The sequence below is a fragment of the Polyodon spathula genome, chromosome 8 (assembly GCF_017654505.1).
Source record: "Polyodon spathula isolate WHYD16114869_AA chromosome 8, ASM1765450v1, whole genome shotgun sequence".
In the NCBI taxonomy this organism is placed as follows: Eukaryota; Metazoa; Chordata; class Actinopteri; order Acipenseriformes; family Polyodontidae; genus Polyodon; species Polyodon spathula.
In genome coordinates this window covers 36663122-36680858 of record NC_054541.1, presented here as the reverse complement: position 1 = coordinate 36680858, position 17737 = coordinate 36663122, and the positions used below count along the sequence as shown (strand labels likewise).

Below are 17737 nucleotides of genomic sequence, written 5' to 3'. Positions count from 1 at the left end.
TCCTTTGGTTCAGTGCATTTCAAGTACAAATTAGAGAATACAATACATTGAAAAGTATTACATATCATAAACTTTGCAATTTTGTCATGGTTAAATATATGAAGTTCCAGATCCACACAAAAGACGTGGATGTATTTATGGACTTAAAAGGAGTTCTGAACTTGCATGAAGCTTTTAAAAATAACGGTCGCCAGTGTCAAACCCTAGTATAAAACAATGGCTTGGTTAAAACAAGGTAAAATAAACAGACACACATTTAACACATCTTTCCACTCCAGTGTAGAGCTTGCAGCATTTCTGTCAAATTAAAATTGTCAAACTAAATTGTAAAGGTTAACTTGATGACTGCTCTGAATGAAACACACCACATTCATGATGCCATCAACAGTTTAAAAGTCACTCCATACATCTTACAGGATGCTGTTTTCCTCATCAGTTTACCAAAATTATTTTTATACCTTTGTGGCTGTGGGATATACTATTAACGATTAATGTTTATTCAATAATTAATTGAACCATGCATTGTTTGTGGGTGTTTTCACTGGTGGATTTTTGTTACTTGGAGTAGACTACTTTAATAAATATAGACCTTTGTCTCTATGTACTGTACCTCAGTCTCAAACAGGAATAAAATGTGTTAAGGACAGCTGGACAGGTTTAAAAAAAAGAAGTTTAACATGTCACACAAAGGTACATGTATCATGGCATAATTCAACATACACATCTCCGGCTTTACAGATCATTTGTTACGATATCTTGAATTGTATTACATTAATTACAATTATTGTTTATTATTACAGTAAATATGATTTCAAGAAATGATCACAAATATAACATAACATGTACCATTATTCATATAGCATCATCATACTGAAAGTCAGATTAGTTATTTAATATAAAATTATTTTACATTAGGCTTTAGTATTTTCACATAATTAATCATTTAAATACAGTAGGTTGCATTGGGTTTTATTTTGTTGTACCACAATGTTTGATTTCTTTTTTTTTTTTTTAGTAAATCATTTCCTTATAAAACATAGTACATACAGTATAGCAGTGTACACAGACATTAAAATCTTCTAAACACTATTGAAAGAAGAAAAAAAAAGCAGCAAGCACAAACACAAAGCATTCATTTCCCACATGTGCACCAGCTCTTTTGTTTCCAAGTGACAAGCCAGTCACAAATACTTAATACAAGACACAGATATGAGACGGAACAGTTTATCTCATTTTAGTTTAAAATGCTAAGTTAGTGGCACATATAAAGTATCCAGTGTTTTGCAACGTTGTCCAGTTAGGCAGTGTGCTATAACTGAAGTTCACAATGGCACTACAAGTTCAGCATTTTGCTATCCAGTCACACTATACACAGAAAGAATACAGTAAGTAGAACTGAACTAGTAAATTAGAATGTAAACTTGACCTACACAGGTTACACACATTGCAGAAGATTCTGATAATTTGACAGAACAGTTGTTGTGGCAGTCACACATTATCAAGGTGAGCCTCGGCATCAGCAGTTAATGAATGCAATTTGCCAGTCAGATACCTGCTGCACTTGGTAAAACGGGCCACTTTCAGTGACAAGGAGTTTCCATATCTCTGTTGCTCATGGCAGTGGGTTTGCTGTGTATTTTGTGTTGCAATTCTCTCTGCGAAAAAGTGCAGCTCCGTTTTAATTTCTTCCATTTGAAAGTTGGTTACATCCATTATCACTCAGTGTCAGCAGGACTATTTACAGTACAGTAGCTGCCTCTATTTATACTGTCTGTGTTCTTCTTTCCATACAGTTAACGACTGATATGGGGATTATGTTTTTTTTAGCTCCTTACTTCATGTGCACAGTTCTTGGTCGTTTAGATCATTCTGGGATGACTTAATAGAAGGGTATGGAGTAAGTCTATCAATGTTAACATAGGTGCTATTTAAAAGGATGTAGTGTTCCCCACTAAAACTGGAGAAGATAGAAGATATTCTGGAAACTAGTGCTGAGAATGTCGGCCGCCGTTCTGGATTAGGATGCCAGCATTCAATCATCACATTGTATCTGTATTTAAAAAAGAGAAAACAAATATGTAAAAAGTAATGGCCATCTGTATAGGTATACTACAAAGGATACATTATTTTTGTGTATAGGCAGAGTAAACCAAGTATCTAATAGTGACAAATTGCATAACTCTAGTCAAAGAGAACATAAAAACACTGGTAAACTAAGAGATCAACACAAAGCAATAAGGCACAGGTGAAAATAATGTTCTTCAGGAGCACCGACCACATTTCCTAACCTGGGACCTGCATTACATAGTTCTCAGGTACGTGCCCCGCAGGAGCGGTGTGCCAACAAACCACAATACCACTCCACGCACACCCTCCCAAATCAAGCCAGCTTGACACACAGACTTACAGTGAGTCAGGGCAGAATTCGGGCTGAAGAAGGCGCCTTCCTTGCAGCAGAAATACAGTAATTTCAAAAGAACTGACGTCTGAATAAGGTGGGGCCCCTCTTGTCATCAGCTCCCACAGCAAAACTCCAAAAGACCACTGAGGGAATACATCAACAACAAAGACACCTTGAACAAAAAGTCATGCTTATTAACTAAACTTGTTAAAAAGTGTAAATAAAACATGCTGGATAATCCTCATGTTCTCCTTTGTTTACAGCTCTTTAGTAATTTATACACTGTGAATAAGTATAGAAATTACAAAAGAGTAATCCATAAGAACATCAATAATCATCCATAACTTAAAAAACTCAATCATAAAACATAAGGTAAAACTAAGCCAGTTATAGCTACTACTCACTAAATAAACATTCCCAGTGTTTTAGTTCAGGTATTTCAAAGAGCCTATGACAAACCATGCTTGGTGATCATAATTAACTGCTCAATTAATTATTAAGACAAATGCTCACAAAGTCCTGCTTATTACATATTCAATTAATTATTAAGACAAATGCTCACAAAGTCCTGCTTATTACATATTCCAGAAAAAAATGACACAATTAACAAATACATGTCCAGTCATTAATAGCCTCATTGTGTCACTGATTCCATTTACTAGGGAAGATTCATTTATTTTGTTACAGTTACTTTTAAACTAAGCAGCTTAATGTGAAAAACAAAAAACATAATGTATAGAAAGTACTGTTTTACCACATCAGATTTTGTAGTAAATTTGTGTATCTGTAAGCTCTCCAGTGCCATCCACTTCACAGGCAATTTGACTCCGTTTTTATTGTGCACGCTGTAATATTCCTTATCATAGACATCCCTCGCAAGACCAAAATCAGCCACTTTAACGGTGTATTTTTCATCCAGCCTGCATTAATAACATCTGTCAACATCATTCAATTTTACTGTATACAAACAGCAATAAAAAACGGACTCATAAATGTGATGCAAAAGTACAATATATATACAATACAGTATCATCTTCTTAAAACAGTAACAGGTTATCAGAAGCTTGACAGTCATTTGTGAAATGCCCTATGCAGAAAATAACTCAGGAAAACGTCACATAATAAAATGTGTTTATAATATAATCATTCAGTATGTTTAAATGCCATACTCACATGCAGTTCCTGGCAGCTAGATCTCTATGGACAAACTTTTTGCTGGCTAGATATTCCATTCCTTTTGCTACCTGTAGCCCAAACCCTATGAGATCTTTCACTGTTGGGTTCTGCAAAACGTAAGACACAACAATATTATTATATAGGACAGAGAACCTATTCAAAATCCAAACCAAAATATGTTTAGCTTTCCCTTTGGAACTCTCTAAAAATGCAGTTACACAGTTCACCACTAAGGGGGGGTGGGGCAGATAAATAGAAGGTTAAATAAAATATCTTACAGGGGGTTCTTAAAGTCTAGCCACAGTATTCATTCACCTTTCGACTTCTTAGTTATTATGTTTACAGTTTAATTTTAAAGCTTTTATGCACAACATAAAGTTCTAAAAGACATTTCAAATGAAATATTCCAAAATATGAATACATAGAAAATCTGCCTTGCTCTTAATGAACTGATCTTGTACTCACATGAGCCTCATCCCTAATGAAGTTTCTAAGATCTCCATGTTTCATGTATGGCAGAACAACTAGTGGAGAGCCTTCACTTGGAAGGCAGATGCCCAATAAAGAAAGGACGTTAGGATGGCTGAAATCTTTCATGATGATTCCTTCTTTTAGGAACTGTGTTACCTCCTCGATGTCTGTAATCCCTATTGAAGAAAATACAAAAAAGTGAATATGTTACTTAAACAAATCCATTAATCTGGTGGGTAATTAACATCATCTGGTTTATATCCTTTCTAAATAGAACAATAAACTGGATAAGGACTGATATACATCCAGCAGAAACTTCAACGCTAACTGTTAAAAAAGACCATAGTAGCAGTGGTGAGGGTTGCTGTTGTCATGGTGTCTTTAATGTTGTTAAAACTGTCTCGTGGTATCAAATGCTTTTTTTTTTGTTTTGTTTTTTTTTAAAACAAATGCATTCAGTGTAAGCTTTCACTGTAGTTAATGTAAATCTGTTTTTGGCTGATGTAGAATTCTTTTAGTTTACTATTTCCATTTTAATATCCAACCCAAAACAAAGAAAACAAATCAGTAAACAAACACATCCTTTAAAATTATTGATCGTTTTATATAGAAAAAATATATAATTCAACCATAAGGCCCAGAGGCAAAACTATGTGGTTTATGAAACAACATCCACAAAAGAATATAAATCTTACATCTGAAAATGCTGTATTATAAAATTGCAATAAATCATACCACAGTTTCCCAGGAGAAAAGGCTATTTGTCATGCAGATCATTTTTTTGCACTCAAGACACAAAAACAGTATAGGGAATTCAAAACATAATAAATACATCAGCCATGGGGTTTATGTACACTCATCAAAATCTACCTTGTATAAAACCGTATTACTAAACTCACTGTTAAGGGATTTCACTGCACAGTGAATTTTCATGCTGTCTTTATCCAAAAGTGTTCCATGAAAAACACAGCCAAAGTGTCCTATTTAACAAAAAAGAAACAAAAAAAAAACAACCTTAAGCATAACCTAACATTTTTCTGTTGAAGTGTTTTATAAACAAACACTCGCACCTACACAAATATAGTTATGAAACATGACATATTATGAGTTTTGAATACTACATGAAAAAATCCATGTAGGCCAAAGCATTCAAGTGCTGTCCAATTACCATATATTTTGCTAAAGGACAGTGTGACACTTTGATTTATAATTTTGTTAGTTTGGTCAGTCTGCACGGAAAGTAAAAAGAGAACCAACACAGACAGAGAGCCTCGGCTAATCCAAGAGCAAATTGTGAATAATGAAAAAAATTTACAGCCACTACACTATCACATCCTTCCAGATGGCAATGGTGTTCGATTACCACCAAAGGGGATTCATGGGCTTAACAATGGGGAAACTAAATGATATATTTGAGAAGAATAAATCCTCCAGGTTTCGTTTGACTTGCAATCATAGTGTTTCTTGGGAAATAGTTAATAAAAGAGAACGTCAGATTTCATATACATCAGGGTCTTCAAGATATCTTAAGGAAGCCCACTAAAAGAATAGCTGGTTAAGGAAAAGTAGTGTGTTTCCATGGTGACATCAACAGACCTTGAATTATAATATTTAGCTGTCTGGTTTTTAAACATGTGTTTACCTCTTTTTAAAAAATTAAGTTCATTCAAGCCTCAAGTAAACGCTTAGTATTTACAGTCATTCTAATGCAAATATTTATGAACATGCCCCACTACTATCTCTTACAGTGCCTCTTGTCAGAGTGTTAGTTGACAATAAAAGTCTGCTTAGGCCAAGCAGATTCTCACGGGTGCAGTAAGTACCTGAGCCTTTGTGCGGTATGTGTGGCTCATGCATGATTTGTTGTACACACACACACACACACACACACACACACACACACACACACACACACACTACTTGCCTCTTCCTATCACTTCATTGACATGCAGAATTAGATCATCTCGTGCAATTACAACGTGCTGCACTGCTTTGATCAGCTCTGGGTCCAGGCTGTTGATATTGATGTGAACGTTGGACAGAAGTAGTGGAGTAGCCAGGTCAGTAGCTCCGCTGGACTGTATAGCCGACAAACCTGAATGCCTGTACTGGGGGTGTCGGCATGATTCAGTCTGGGACAAATTTTGGCCCTGATCTGAAAGATAATCACCAACAGGATAAAAGCAGAGAGCATGTATGATCAATATCCACACTGAAATGCTAGATCCGATAAAATGAATGTCAAAACATATGTTGCTAGATTCTCAAAGCTCTTTGCTCCAAATCTTCAGTAGCAAATTATTTTTCAGAAAAAAAGAAGCATCTATTAAAAATCAGAAATAAACAGACAACTAAGACTAAGAGATCTTTAAGTCCCTGAAGGCCAAAAAAAACAGAATTAGCTAAATTAGAATATGAATATATATATATATATCATTATATATATATATCTATATATATATATAATATATATATATTGAATATCGATAAGACTTATTATGGTAAATATCTTTGAGAGGTCCATTTATAAAACTATTTGAAAAATATGGGTAAATAGCTTTGAGAATCTGTCCATTTGTTTTCTTCTTTATAAAAAAAATATGATATGCAGCATGATTTACAAACGCATTTTAAAAATAATTCTTTATATATTATAAAACATGAATTAATTCTCAGCACTATATGTGAAAAACATTTGATTAAATCAAACACTGAAATAAAGAAAGAAATCAAATGAAATTAAATGATATCAAACGTTGGGAACTAAGATGAACTTCATGAATATATTATAAGTTATTACAATGACATACCCTCTAGCAAGGTAGTTCTGTAATCCACAGATTCATGGGAGACCATTTCATTGGTTGGACTGACACTTCTTGCATTTGCCAGCATGTCCAGGTGTGGAATATGTGCTCTTCCTTCATACCAAACTATAGCTTCATCCAAATCTATAACTCCAACAGAATTGATATTTTAAAATCAAATTCAAAATATTCTCATGCTACAATTTATATTTATGTTGAACAACTGTATCCACGACAGGATAAAATCATTACAAAAACCCTTCCTGGCTAACGGTCAACCCACATCCCATGGAGACTACGGGGCATTCCTGGATCAATGCTCATCGTCTTCAGCAAGAGCCCTAGTGTTCTTCAGTTGTGTTACACATTGTAATGTACCTTCAACTTGTTTCTTCTTCCTCATCCACATAAAGGCTGTGAACACCAGGAGAATTAAAATAGTTACAGACACCACTCCTGCAACAAGGCCTGTGTAATCTTGTTCTTTGGCAAGCATTACTTTTCCAAGCACAACTGACGAAACGGCTTGCTTCCACTGAAGGAAAAGGAACAGAGAAGAAAAAAAAAACACCTGAACTTAAGAGAATTCAATAAACTATAACTCAATCCCTATGTCACAACCCCAAGACAAGCTGTTCTCCTGGGGTCAAAGGTGCTGTGCAAACGAAACCTGAAATAAGGAATTCTTTACAGCAAATCGAATATACTGTCAATTCAATCGTTTCACTGACTTGAGATGGTAGAATTATACCCCCAATAAAATTAAACTTGTATTGGAGAAGAATTCAATAACAGATACCCTAATAATTCATCCCAAATTAGAAGACTCTTAATTACATTTTGATTTCAAATGGCAGTTTGTTATTGCATTACCGCGTGCAGTTTAATCATGTATGCTTGAATCAGTTGGGATTACCTCAAATAGTTACAGTTGTGCTGTTTATGTCTCGTGGTTATTAACAAATGTAAAATGACTCTCGGGAGATCTTACACATACACTGTGTAATTTGTAGCTACTGCCATTTGTAATGTGTTCTATTTGATAATATGTTTGCTTTCTTTACCAAAACCAAAACAAACGTTGTATGATACTAGTTATTGAGTAAAAGAAGACACTTGAAATTAAGCTTTGTGTTCTTTTTTCTCCTCCTTTAACAACCATCCATTCATTCATTTTGCTAAAACAAAAGAATTCTAATAGTGATAAGAACCCTTACCTCCACTTGTACCTCATTATCGAGCTCCATGGGAATGGTGCACACTATTGTGTTTGCAACCAGATGGATATTTTCACAGCTTCTGTTGCTCACTTTAAGCACTTCACCTTGTACGGCTTCAGAGTCAACATTACTTACCTAGGGTTAGAAGGGGGGGGGTATTAATAATGAATAACAATTATATATATATATATATATATATATGATAGCTATATATTATATATATAGATATATATAGATTATATATATATTAGATATATATATATATATGAAGGATGGGACGAATACCATGGGACGAATACAGCATAATTTTCCTTTAAGGTCTCACTTTACCCACACATTTCAATTGAAAGCCAGTTAAACTTTAAAATCACACAATTAAGTTGTGCTGTGTGTATATTCTCCAAAAAAAGACACATGATGACGCTCTTAAATGATGTCATTCGATTCTGCAGAGTGCTTTTGATTCAAAGATAATTGTTGGCTTTTAACTGGCTAATTACCATCATGTATGTTTTGCCTCATCTCAATTTAAAACTTGTAAACCTCAGCATCAGTAGATTGAAGAATTGTAACAAGAGGGATTTTTTAAAAACCCTACCTGAAGGCGTTACACACTATTGTTATGCTTATATGTTTATAATGTGGATCTGCATCGGTCACGCGAAACTCACCTGTCTACAGATTAAAAGGTGACAATTTGTTTTTAATTGAAAGCACTTTGGAGATTATACACACAACATAACCTAATTGCGTGATTTAAAAGCTTAACTGGCTTTCTATTGAAATGTGCGTCGGTTCAGTGAGACCTTAAGGAAAATGATTTGGAACTGCTATATTCATCCCACCCCTAATATACAGTGCTTTGCAAAAGTATTCAGACCCCTGACCAATTCTCTCATATTACGGAATTACAAATGGTACACTGAAATTTCGTTCTGTTCGATATTTTATTTTAAAACACTTAAACTCAAAATCAATTATTGTAAGGTGACATTGGTTTTATATTGGGAAATATTTTTAAGAAAAATAAAAAAATGAAATGTCTTGCTTGCATAAGTATTCAACCCCCACACATTAATATTTGGTAGAGCCACCTTTTGCTGCAATAACAGCTTTAAGTCTTTTCGGGTAAGTATGTACCAGCTTTGCACACAGTGTCGGAGTGATTTTGGCCCATTCTTCTTGGCAGATTTGCTCCAGGTTGTTCAGGTTGGTTGGACAACGCTTGTGGAACGCAATTTTCAAATAGTGCCACAGATTCTCAATGGGACTGAGATAGGGACTTTGACTGGGCCACTGTAGGACATTCACCTTTTTGTTCTTGAGCCACTCCAATGTTGCTTTGGCCTTGTGCTTGGGATCATTGTCCTGCTGAAAGGTGAATTTCCTCCAAAGCTTCAGTTTTTTAGCGGACTGAAGCAGATTCCCTTGCAGTATTTTCCTGTATTTTGCTCCATCCATTCTTCCTTCAATTGTAACAAGATGCCCAGTCCCTGCTGATGAGAAGCATCCCCACAGCATGATGCTGCCACCACCATACTTCACTGCAGGATGGTATGTCTTGAGGCATGGGCAGTGTTAGGTTTGCGCCACACATAGCGCTTTGAGTTTTGGCCAGAAATCTCTATCTAAGTTTCATCTGACCACAAAACCTTTTCCCACATCGCAGCTGGGACACTCTCATGCTTTATGGCAAACTTCAGACGTGCTTTCAGATGGTACTTTTTGAGTAATGGCTTCTTTCTTACCACCCTCCCATACAGGCCAGTGTTATGCAGAGCTCTTGATATAGTTGACTGGTGCACCATTACTCCACTCCCAGCCACTGAACTCTGTAGCTCCTTCAAAGTGATTGTTGGCCTCTCAGTGGCTTCTCTCACAAGTCTCCTTCTTGTTTGAGTGCTGAGTTTTGAGGGACGGCCTTTTCTTGGCAGTGCCTGGGTGGTGTGATGCAGCTTCCACTTCCTGATTATTGAGCCAACTGTGCTCACTGGGATATCCACACACTTGGATATTATTTTGTACCCTTTCCCTAATCTATGCATTTGTATTACTTTATCTCTAACTTCTGTAGAATGCTCTTTGGTCTTCATTTTCCTTCAGATTCACAGCCTTACCAATGATCCTTCAACAGTGGGGTTTTTATCCAGAAAATGTGACCTCAACTTTAATGGTTCACAGGTGGAGGCCAATGGTAAGGTAATTGTGTCCTCGTTAGGGCAATTTCTTTCATTTCTGAGTTTCAGTTTTTAAAAATAAAATATCAAACAGAACGAAATTTCAATGTACCGTTTGTAATTCGGTAATATGAGAAAATTGGTCAGGGGTCTGAATACTTTTGCAAGGAACTGTATATATATATATATATATATATATATATATATATATATATATATATATATATATATAAAACACAGGAGAACATCTAAGAATATGTACTTATATTGAAATAATAGTGAAGCCCAAAAGTATAAAGAATATGGTATATTCATATAAAAGTTTAGACTGAATGTATACAGTAAATATATGAGCTTTACTTGTAAAAATCTGGTGAGCCTGACAGTTTGACAAAAAAAATAAAAATAAAAATCCTTACCTTTATTTCTAAAATATATTTATCGCCTTTAGAGATAACTTTTGGGTTTTCAAAATTTTCAAACTTTGGATCCTCCACGTACACAAAATCAAAGTGCCTTGAAGAAAATCCATCCAAGGTGAAGGAAACCTTTGTCAATATCGGTGGCTGATGCTGCAAGTCTTTCAGCGAGGGAGTTGTGCAGAGGATGATATGCTTATTGTCTCCTGGCGTGCATTCCTAGAAAAAAAAGAAATTAGGTCTTTGTAACTTAATGAGAGTTTGATGAAAATGTCTGCATGATAAGATAATCCAAGCCGTATAAAGTATTTATGAATTCAGAATGTTACTGTTCTTGATTTCTACAGCTTATGAATTGCTTTTCTTTGAAGTACTGATATTATTCTATAAAAAAAATGTCAATGTCTCTGAAGACTTCACTGCTACATTCCTCTATTAAGCTATTCTTGCGTATACAACCTCTAAAATATAAAGGTTCACACTGGTATTCACCAAATCAGTATTGCCTTTTCGGCAATTCAGCTGGGTCACATCCACTATGTGAGAGGATGTTTATTTAACCAAATATTCTTCTAATTGTATTCTTCATATTTCTCCAGACTTTGTACGGCCCACCCTAGTACCACAATGGTAGAAGAAAGCAAAGGTGTATGTGTTATTTTACTCTATTTTCACTGTATCCCACAGCAATGTGTATAATTTTAACTGGCAGACAGGCTTAAAGAAAGGGCCTCAGCAGGCTGCTTTGGCACTTTCCCCCTTGAAATCAGAGACGGTTGGCATTTCTTTTTCATTACCGCTGGAATGTTTTCCAATTCCATTGTGTTTATCAAGCCAACTAAGATCCAAGGCTGTAGTCAAAATATACTTGTTAACACTATATATTAACCGGCTAATAATTATTTTATACAATATTATTTTTACATTTTAATACGCTAACCTGAACCTAATCAATAGTAACATTTCCTACTGAAAAAACAGAAATGTTTTTATTAGCATCTAGCCGCTAGAGGGATTTACCACAGCCCCAATTCCCACAGGTGTAGCCACAGCTCAACAAACAGTATAATTTGTGGTTTGTTACACTTTTCCAGCTTCCAGTCCTGTCAACATCTCTTGCCTTGACTCCACAACATTACCTAGCAAATCCATGCTCTGAATCCGGTTATTGTCATTTTTGTTTACCATCAAATCAATGGATGTAAAACATTATGAAGCAGTAACGACAGTTAAGTTGTGCATTCTGAATAAATTGTGAATTGAACTGTTTTATTTTTTTATTTAATGTTACTGTATTAAAAAAAGTTGTGATGTAAATGTGGTGACCATCCTGATAATTATTCTTTGTTGAGACTACCTCTGTGCTGATAAAACTAAATGCTTGCTAAGAAAAAGGCTGCATAAATGAAGCATCTGATAATAGTTACAATCATGTTTCAAGCAGGATTTTTTTTCCAACTGAATAGCAAATCTGTGCCTGCAAGAGAATTGGCTGTGCTAATTTGCTTTGCAACAATGCATTCCTTGCGTGTCAGCAAAGCCACATTGTTCTACTGATTCCTTGTGTCGCATGACTGCCTGTTATTACCTGCATTCCTAAGTCTTCATGTTTTTTTTTTTTTTAATTTCTACATTTAAAAAGTATCAAGGGTGACATGTGCTTGAGCAAATGCCACTGTCACTGTCCTAGACGTGGTGTTCTTAAACTTAGTTTTATTTTGGGGACTTCTTTTTAAGAACTATTTTGAATAGGGAACCCCCACTGAAAACTGAGGTAAAAGCCAAATCATGAACAAAAGCCACAGTGAAAGTACATTGTGCTGTATGGGCTACTAACCTTAGCAGAGCTTAGTAGATATACTGGTACTACAACTATAGCAGCTTGATGTATATTGTCTGTATTGCAAGGCCTGTTTGTCACATTACAACAGTGAACAACTTTTAGTATATTAAATATATGTATTGTTTACAAATAGAGGTTTCTGGAATTGTCTGGGGACCTCTAAAACATCCTACACGATTCCCACTAAATTGCTTTTGTTTAATTTTCCTATCTATATAGAAAATAGAAGCTAAAGGTTGCATTGTTCTATATGAATGCCTCTTTTTGCAGTTCTAAAAACAATTTTCATTAAAAAAGGCTTTGGCTTATAGAAACTACAGTGATACATAAATAAACAACTGACTTTGGAAATACACCTGTTTGCTCATATAGATGGGCACTGCTTATGAGCAGCTCAGCGACAGATGATACTGGAGAATGAGACCAAAAGCAGCTTACTGAAGCACACTAAAACTGTGAATACTTCTTATTTGATTCTGTGTAGTGGGAGAAAGCGGCAAGCACATCTTGCTGCAAGCTCAACACTGATAACAACATTTATACGTTTTCAGATGCGAGTCATGCTCAGGGTTGTCAGAAGTATTGCATATATTGTATTGTATATATTTTCAGATGCTTCTCTTACTGTATTTTAGATTTTTATTCATATCATTTATTTTACATAATTATCTGGGGGATACAAGATGAACATGTCATGTCCAGTCTCTCTTTCCTCCTTTTAAGCCGACTGTTAGTCAGAAAACTGAAGCGTCTGGACCTAGGGTCAAACAAACCCAATGTCCTGGATTCCTTTTAAAAACATAAAGTGAATTTGGGTCGTGTTCTAGATACAAGATGACATTTAGGATTATGACTAGATCAAACACAGTCTTAATGAGCTAGGAGATGAGGAAAATCACCTTATAGTGCTTGCTTTAAGAACCTTTAAGAACCTTTAAGAAGTGTTTAACTGTCAGCAGCCTGGCAAAATGGAACCCTTATTTGGGTTTGAGATACTATGCAGTAGCATTGGAGTGCAATTTACAGCTGACAAGCCATATACGTTTTATAAGTGTTACATTTGAATCTAACATATTTTTCATACATAAACCAGGCCTTAGATATGCCAGCCAGTAAAAAACTAAACTAAACTAACTTGCCTGTGATCATAAACATACTAGAGAAGCTAGAATTCCTTGTACTTTGCATTATAGGCATTTTGGCAACTGGCTTATCTTTCTAACACTGTAATGACAGCAGACTATAGGTATTTCACAAAAACACATTTTTAAACTGACACACTTACCACTTGAAATTCTTTTCCTTCTTGCGGTACAACAATGACCATCTGCGGTAAATGCGCCAAGTTCAAATTAACTCCATGTGCTGCAACCGTGACTCCTCCACTGTGTACACAAAATGGACTGTTCTGTAATTTGCCACAGGGAAACTGAAACCCTGATAAGCCCTTTAAGTTAACATCATTACAATAAGTACTAATAACATATTTCCTTTCTTTTATGCAATTTGGTAACTTTACATAACAATGCCTCACCTGATAAAAGATCTGGAAGGCTGGATGTCAGAAACAATGGGATCCTCGTTGTATGTGTAGGGAATGGCAGCTTCAAGCACAGACGAATCAATTTTCAATTTAACAGGGTATTTCGATAGTGTCGTTTGTGCTGGCGTCGTACACTTTAACATGGTATCCGAGACACTAGACAGAAAAATATATATTTTCAAAATAAAATATAGATATTTGTTTAAACAAACAAGAGTGAGTAAAACACCTAGGATTTTTTTTCTTTTCTCACTGTATGTTTTCAGAATGTCAATTAACAGTGATCCTTCATTAAGGCAGTATAGTCATGGTTCACATTTACCATAAAATACAATTGCATTCTCATTATAAGGCAGAACACAAATAGAACAGTTTCCTAACTACAGCTCTCCAGTACAGCATTATGAAGCGGCAGCACTTCACCAAGTTCATCTGAGACTAAGTTTAAACCAATCAGCATGAAAGGATCATGAATTTGCCAACAAATAAAAACACCGGCAGTGTTATAAAACCAGTATAAAGAACCTCTTAAACTTAAGTTTGCACTGGAGCAAATGCTTAGTGAATTTGTCCCACTATGTCTATGAACTCATTTACTATCATGTTTGATATGCTGGATGAAAGTCAGGCAATAGCTCTGTCTGGGGTAGTAATTATTTTCTGTCTCACCTTTGTAAGGTGCACACAGCCTTTCCAATAGTGACTTCTCTTGTACTTCCACAATCTAAGTATGCTCCTCTTACAGTTAGTATCGTTCCTCCAGATTTAGGCCCAAAGACTGGAAAGATTTCTTTGATTGTTGGTTTCTAAGAATAAAGAAAATGCAGTACAGCATAAAATTACAGCACAAAAAAGAATAAAAACACAGTTATTTTTACCTGGCATTATTAAAACTTACCACATATGAGAACCCTCCTTTTTGTGTTCCTTGTTCCCCACTGTACACTTTAGTTACAGTATTCATGTGGGCTCTGTTTACTGCTCCGAGTGTACATACCAAACTGAAAAGAAGCAGAAAACAATTAATGTTAAAGGATAAAAAAAAATTGTTTTATTGTCAATAACCACTAAAATCAGCACATACTCTTGTAAATTGGATTAAGAATGTGTAGTCTGAGAAAAATGATACATACAGAAGAGTATGACTTATAGCAAACGTTCATTTGCACAAGGTATTTCTTTATATTTTTTTCAGTTCAGCAATTCCAGTTAGCTAGTACGGGGGTTGTTAATTAAACCTGGCTTGTACGATATTCACTCAAGGAGAGGAAACAGCTTCTAATTCTAGCCAAGTGAGTCATGACTATCTTACCTATTACTGTTGCTGGCTCTTGTGTCCAGTTTGCACAGAGACCCACCTACTTCAATGGTTATTTTACTTGAGTCAAATATTCCGGTTTTATTGAAACCAAAATCCCATCCACAGACTGTCAGCTTTGTTCCACCATCTAAGGGGGCATTTAAAGGGGAAATCTAGAAAACAAAATGCAAATGCACGCCAATAAAACTGAGTGCACACCAATAAAACCAAGTGCACACCAATAAAACCGAGTGCACACCAATAAAACCGAAAGAATGTTGAGTGGGCTGAAGGGTTTTTTGTTGTTGTATTATAATACGCCACAGTTCCCTCAATATACAGCACCAAAACAACAGGGTACTTTCAGCGCTGCAGATCTTTGAATTCAAAAATTTCCAATGATGTTTAATCTATGTAAATGATAATATGAGCATTCCGTCAGAGTTGTTTCTAAGCAGTTTTTTTTTTTAGCTTAGAATCTTGAGTATTTTAACTCACTGCCTAGGGTTTGACTATCCAAAGGATTGTGTGACACTGTTGAAGAAGCAAAACATTATTTAAATTATCTAAAGCGGTAAAAAAAAAAAGCCTGTCATAAAAAAAATAAAAAACATAAATAAAAAATGAAATAAAAATAAAACGTATGTTATTTACTACAAGAGCTCTGTATTTCAGGTTAACCCTATCCGAACTACTGCAAACAACAAAGGAATTACAAATGAGCCCTTCACAGGAAGAGATCAACCACAGCACCACACAAAGGTTTTGCAATTACCACCCATGAATAGGTGGATAACGCTTCCATTGTATCCTATCTCCCAATCCTGTTAAGCTGGCCCTCCCCAAAGCCTTATCTCTTAATGTGGTTTGGAAACTCACTCTTCAGTTATGTCTGTACCTGACAATACAATTGAGATGTATGCTGAAGATAATTCTGCATATGATCCTCAGCAACATATGCAGAATTTGCCCCTTCCTCACCAGCTACTCCACTCAGCTCCTAGTTTATGCCCTGGACTGTCCCGCCTTGACTACTTTAACTACCTCCAGGCTGGCCTCTCTGCTTCAGCTATCCGTCCACTCCAGCCCATTCAAAACACTGCTGCTTTGTCTTTTCCCTTCCTTGTTTCTCCCATGCTACCCCGCTCCCTCCACTGGCTCCCTATCGCCACTCGCACCCAATTCAAAACTCTTGTACTTGCCTATCGCTGTCTTGACCTTTGTGCTCTCTCTTATCTCCAGACTATTATTTTTCCTTACATCCCTTCTCACCCCCTCCGCTCCTTCTCCACCCTTGCCCCTCAGTGGGGAACGATGTACCCATGGATATCAGGACTGGTCAGCCCCTGACCACCTTCCAGCACCTCCTCAAGACACATGTGTTCAGACAGCATCTGTAAACCTCACAACCCTTGACTATACTGGACTATATAGCAACCAACTGTATCAGTACTTGCATCACTTTTTACTTGCACTTAACTGCTCCACACTTTGCTGTATTCTACTACCGCTGTCAGTTACAACAATTTTTTGTATCTTGTACATGTTTTTACTCCTAAAGGTAACTATATGCACATTTTTTGTACTTGCTCTTATTTGAAATCGTTTTTATCCATGTACTGTACTTACTGCTTGCACTTACCGTAATGGAATTTACTCATATGAGCAAATATTTTTACTATAAATGTAACTGCTCTTAGTCGCAATCACTCTCAGACGTAATTATTTACTGTATTTTTTATTTTTCTTATCTGAATTCGCTCCTATTTACTACTGACTTTATTGTATCTTATAACTGCTACAATAATAATAATAATAATAATAATAATAATAATAATAATAATAATAATAATAATAATAATAATAACTCAGTTACTCTTGTAATTATTACCAAGAAGGGTATTCATTTCAGTCTTAAGAAAGTGACACAGTTACTAGCCTTATTTGCTTATCTACTGTAACAATCCTAACATACAGTCTCTGTGATTATTTACCTGGAAGATGCTAGGAGGGCAGGCTTCCTGTGTCTCTGCCCCACACTCCTGTGCTCTTGAACACTGGTTATGGCACCATCCACACCGCATGAAGTGGGGGGCCAACAAACACGAGCCGCAGGACCTAAAGTGATCACAACCTGGTCCGGCCAAGGGAACTCTGGTTATCTGGTGAAATTAAGAATTTGGGAAATATTATCTGAAACCAGTATTTAGCATTATTTGACAAAGCAAAAGAGTGAGTATAAAAGCAAAGACAAAACTAGAACAGAGGGCTAATAAAAATGTAAACAGATGTTAACCATCTTTCAGCAGGCCTAGGAAAGATAACTCAAAATTGCAGACTATTCTAGCAGTTTAGTAAGGGTTTAGTAAGGGTTTAACTT

General features: G+C 35.8%; 1 protein-coding gene across 6 annotated transcripts in view; it reads right to left on the bottom strand.

The window, feature by feature from the left end:
* Nucleotides 1-652: 652 nt before the first annotated feature.
* The window catches only part of LOC121319884 (hepatocyte growth factor receptor-like), a 34525-nt gene continuing 17440 nt past the window's right edge, over nt 653-17737 (bottom strand). For 5 of the 6 annotated variants that reach the window (XM_041257804.1, XM_041257807.1, XM_041257806.1 and 2 more), the window contains 17 exons: nt 17352-17519; nt 15370-15530; nt 14956-15058; nt 14727-14863; nt 14049-14213; nt 13800-13899; nt 10672-10890; nt 8073-8210; nt 7234-7390; nt 6859-7005; nt 5973-6203; nt 4948-5028; nt 4043-4224; nt 3575-3684; nt 3156-3321; nt 2408-2544; nt 653-2050 (listed from right to left, as the gene is read on the bottom strand). In XM_041257804.1, the coding sequence (XP_041113738.1) occupies nt 1837-2050; nt 2408-2544; nt 3156-3321; nt 3575-3684; nt 4043-4224; nt 4948-5028; nt 5973-6203; nt 6859-7005; nt 7234-7390; nt 8073-8210; nt 10672-10890; nt 13800-13899; nt 14049-14213; nt 14727-14863; nt 14956-15058; nt 15370-15530; nt 17352-17519 (2616 nt within the window). In that variant the 3' untranslated portion in view covers nt 653-1836. The remainder of the gene's footprint in view (nt 2051-2407; nt 2545-3155; nt 3322-3574; nt 3685-4042; nt 4225-4947; nt 5029-5972; nt 6204-6858; nt 7006-7233; nt 7391-8072; nt 8211-10671; nt 10891-13799; nt 13900-14048; nt 14214-14726; nt 14864-14955; nt 15059-15369; nt 15531-17351; nt 17520-17737) is intronic. The other variant, XM_041257805.1, reaches the window with a different exon arrangement.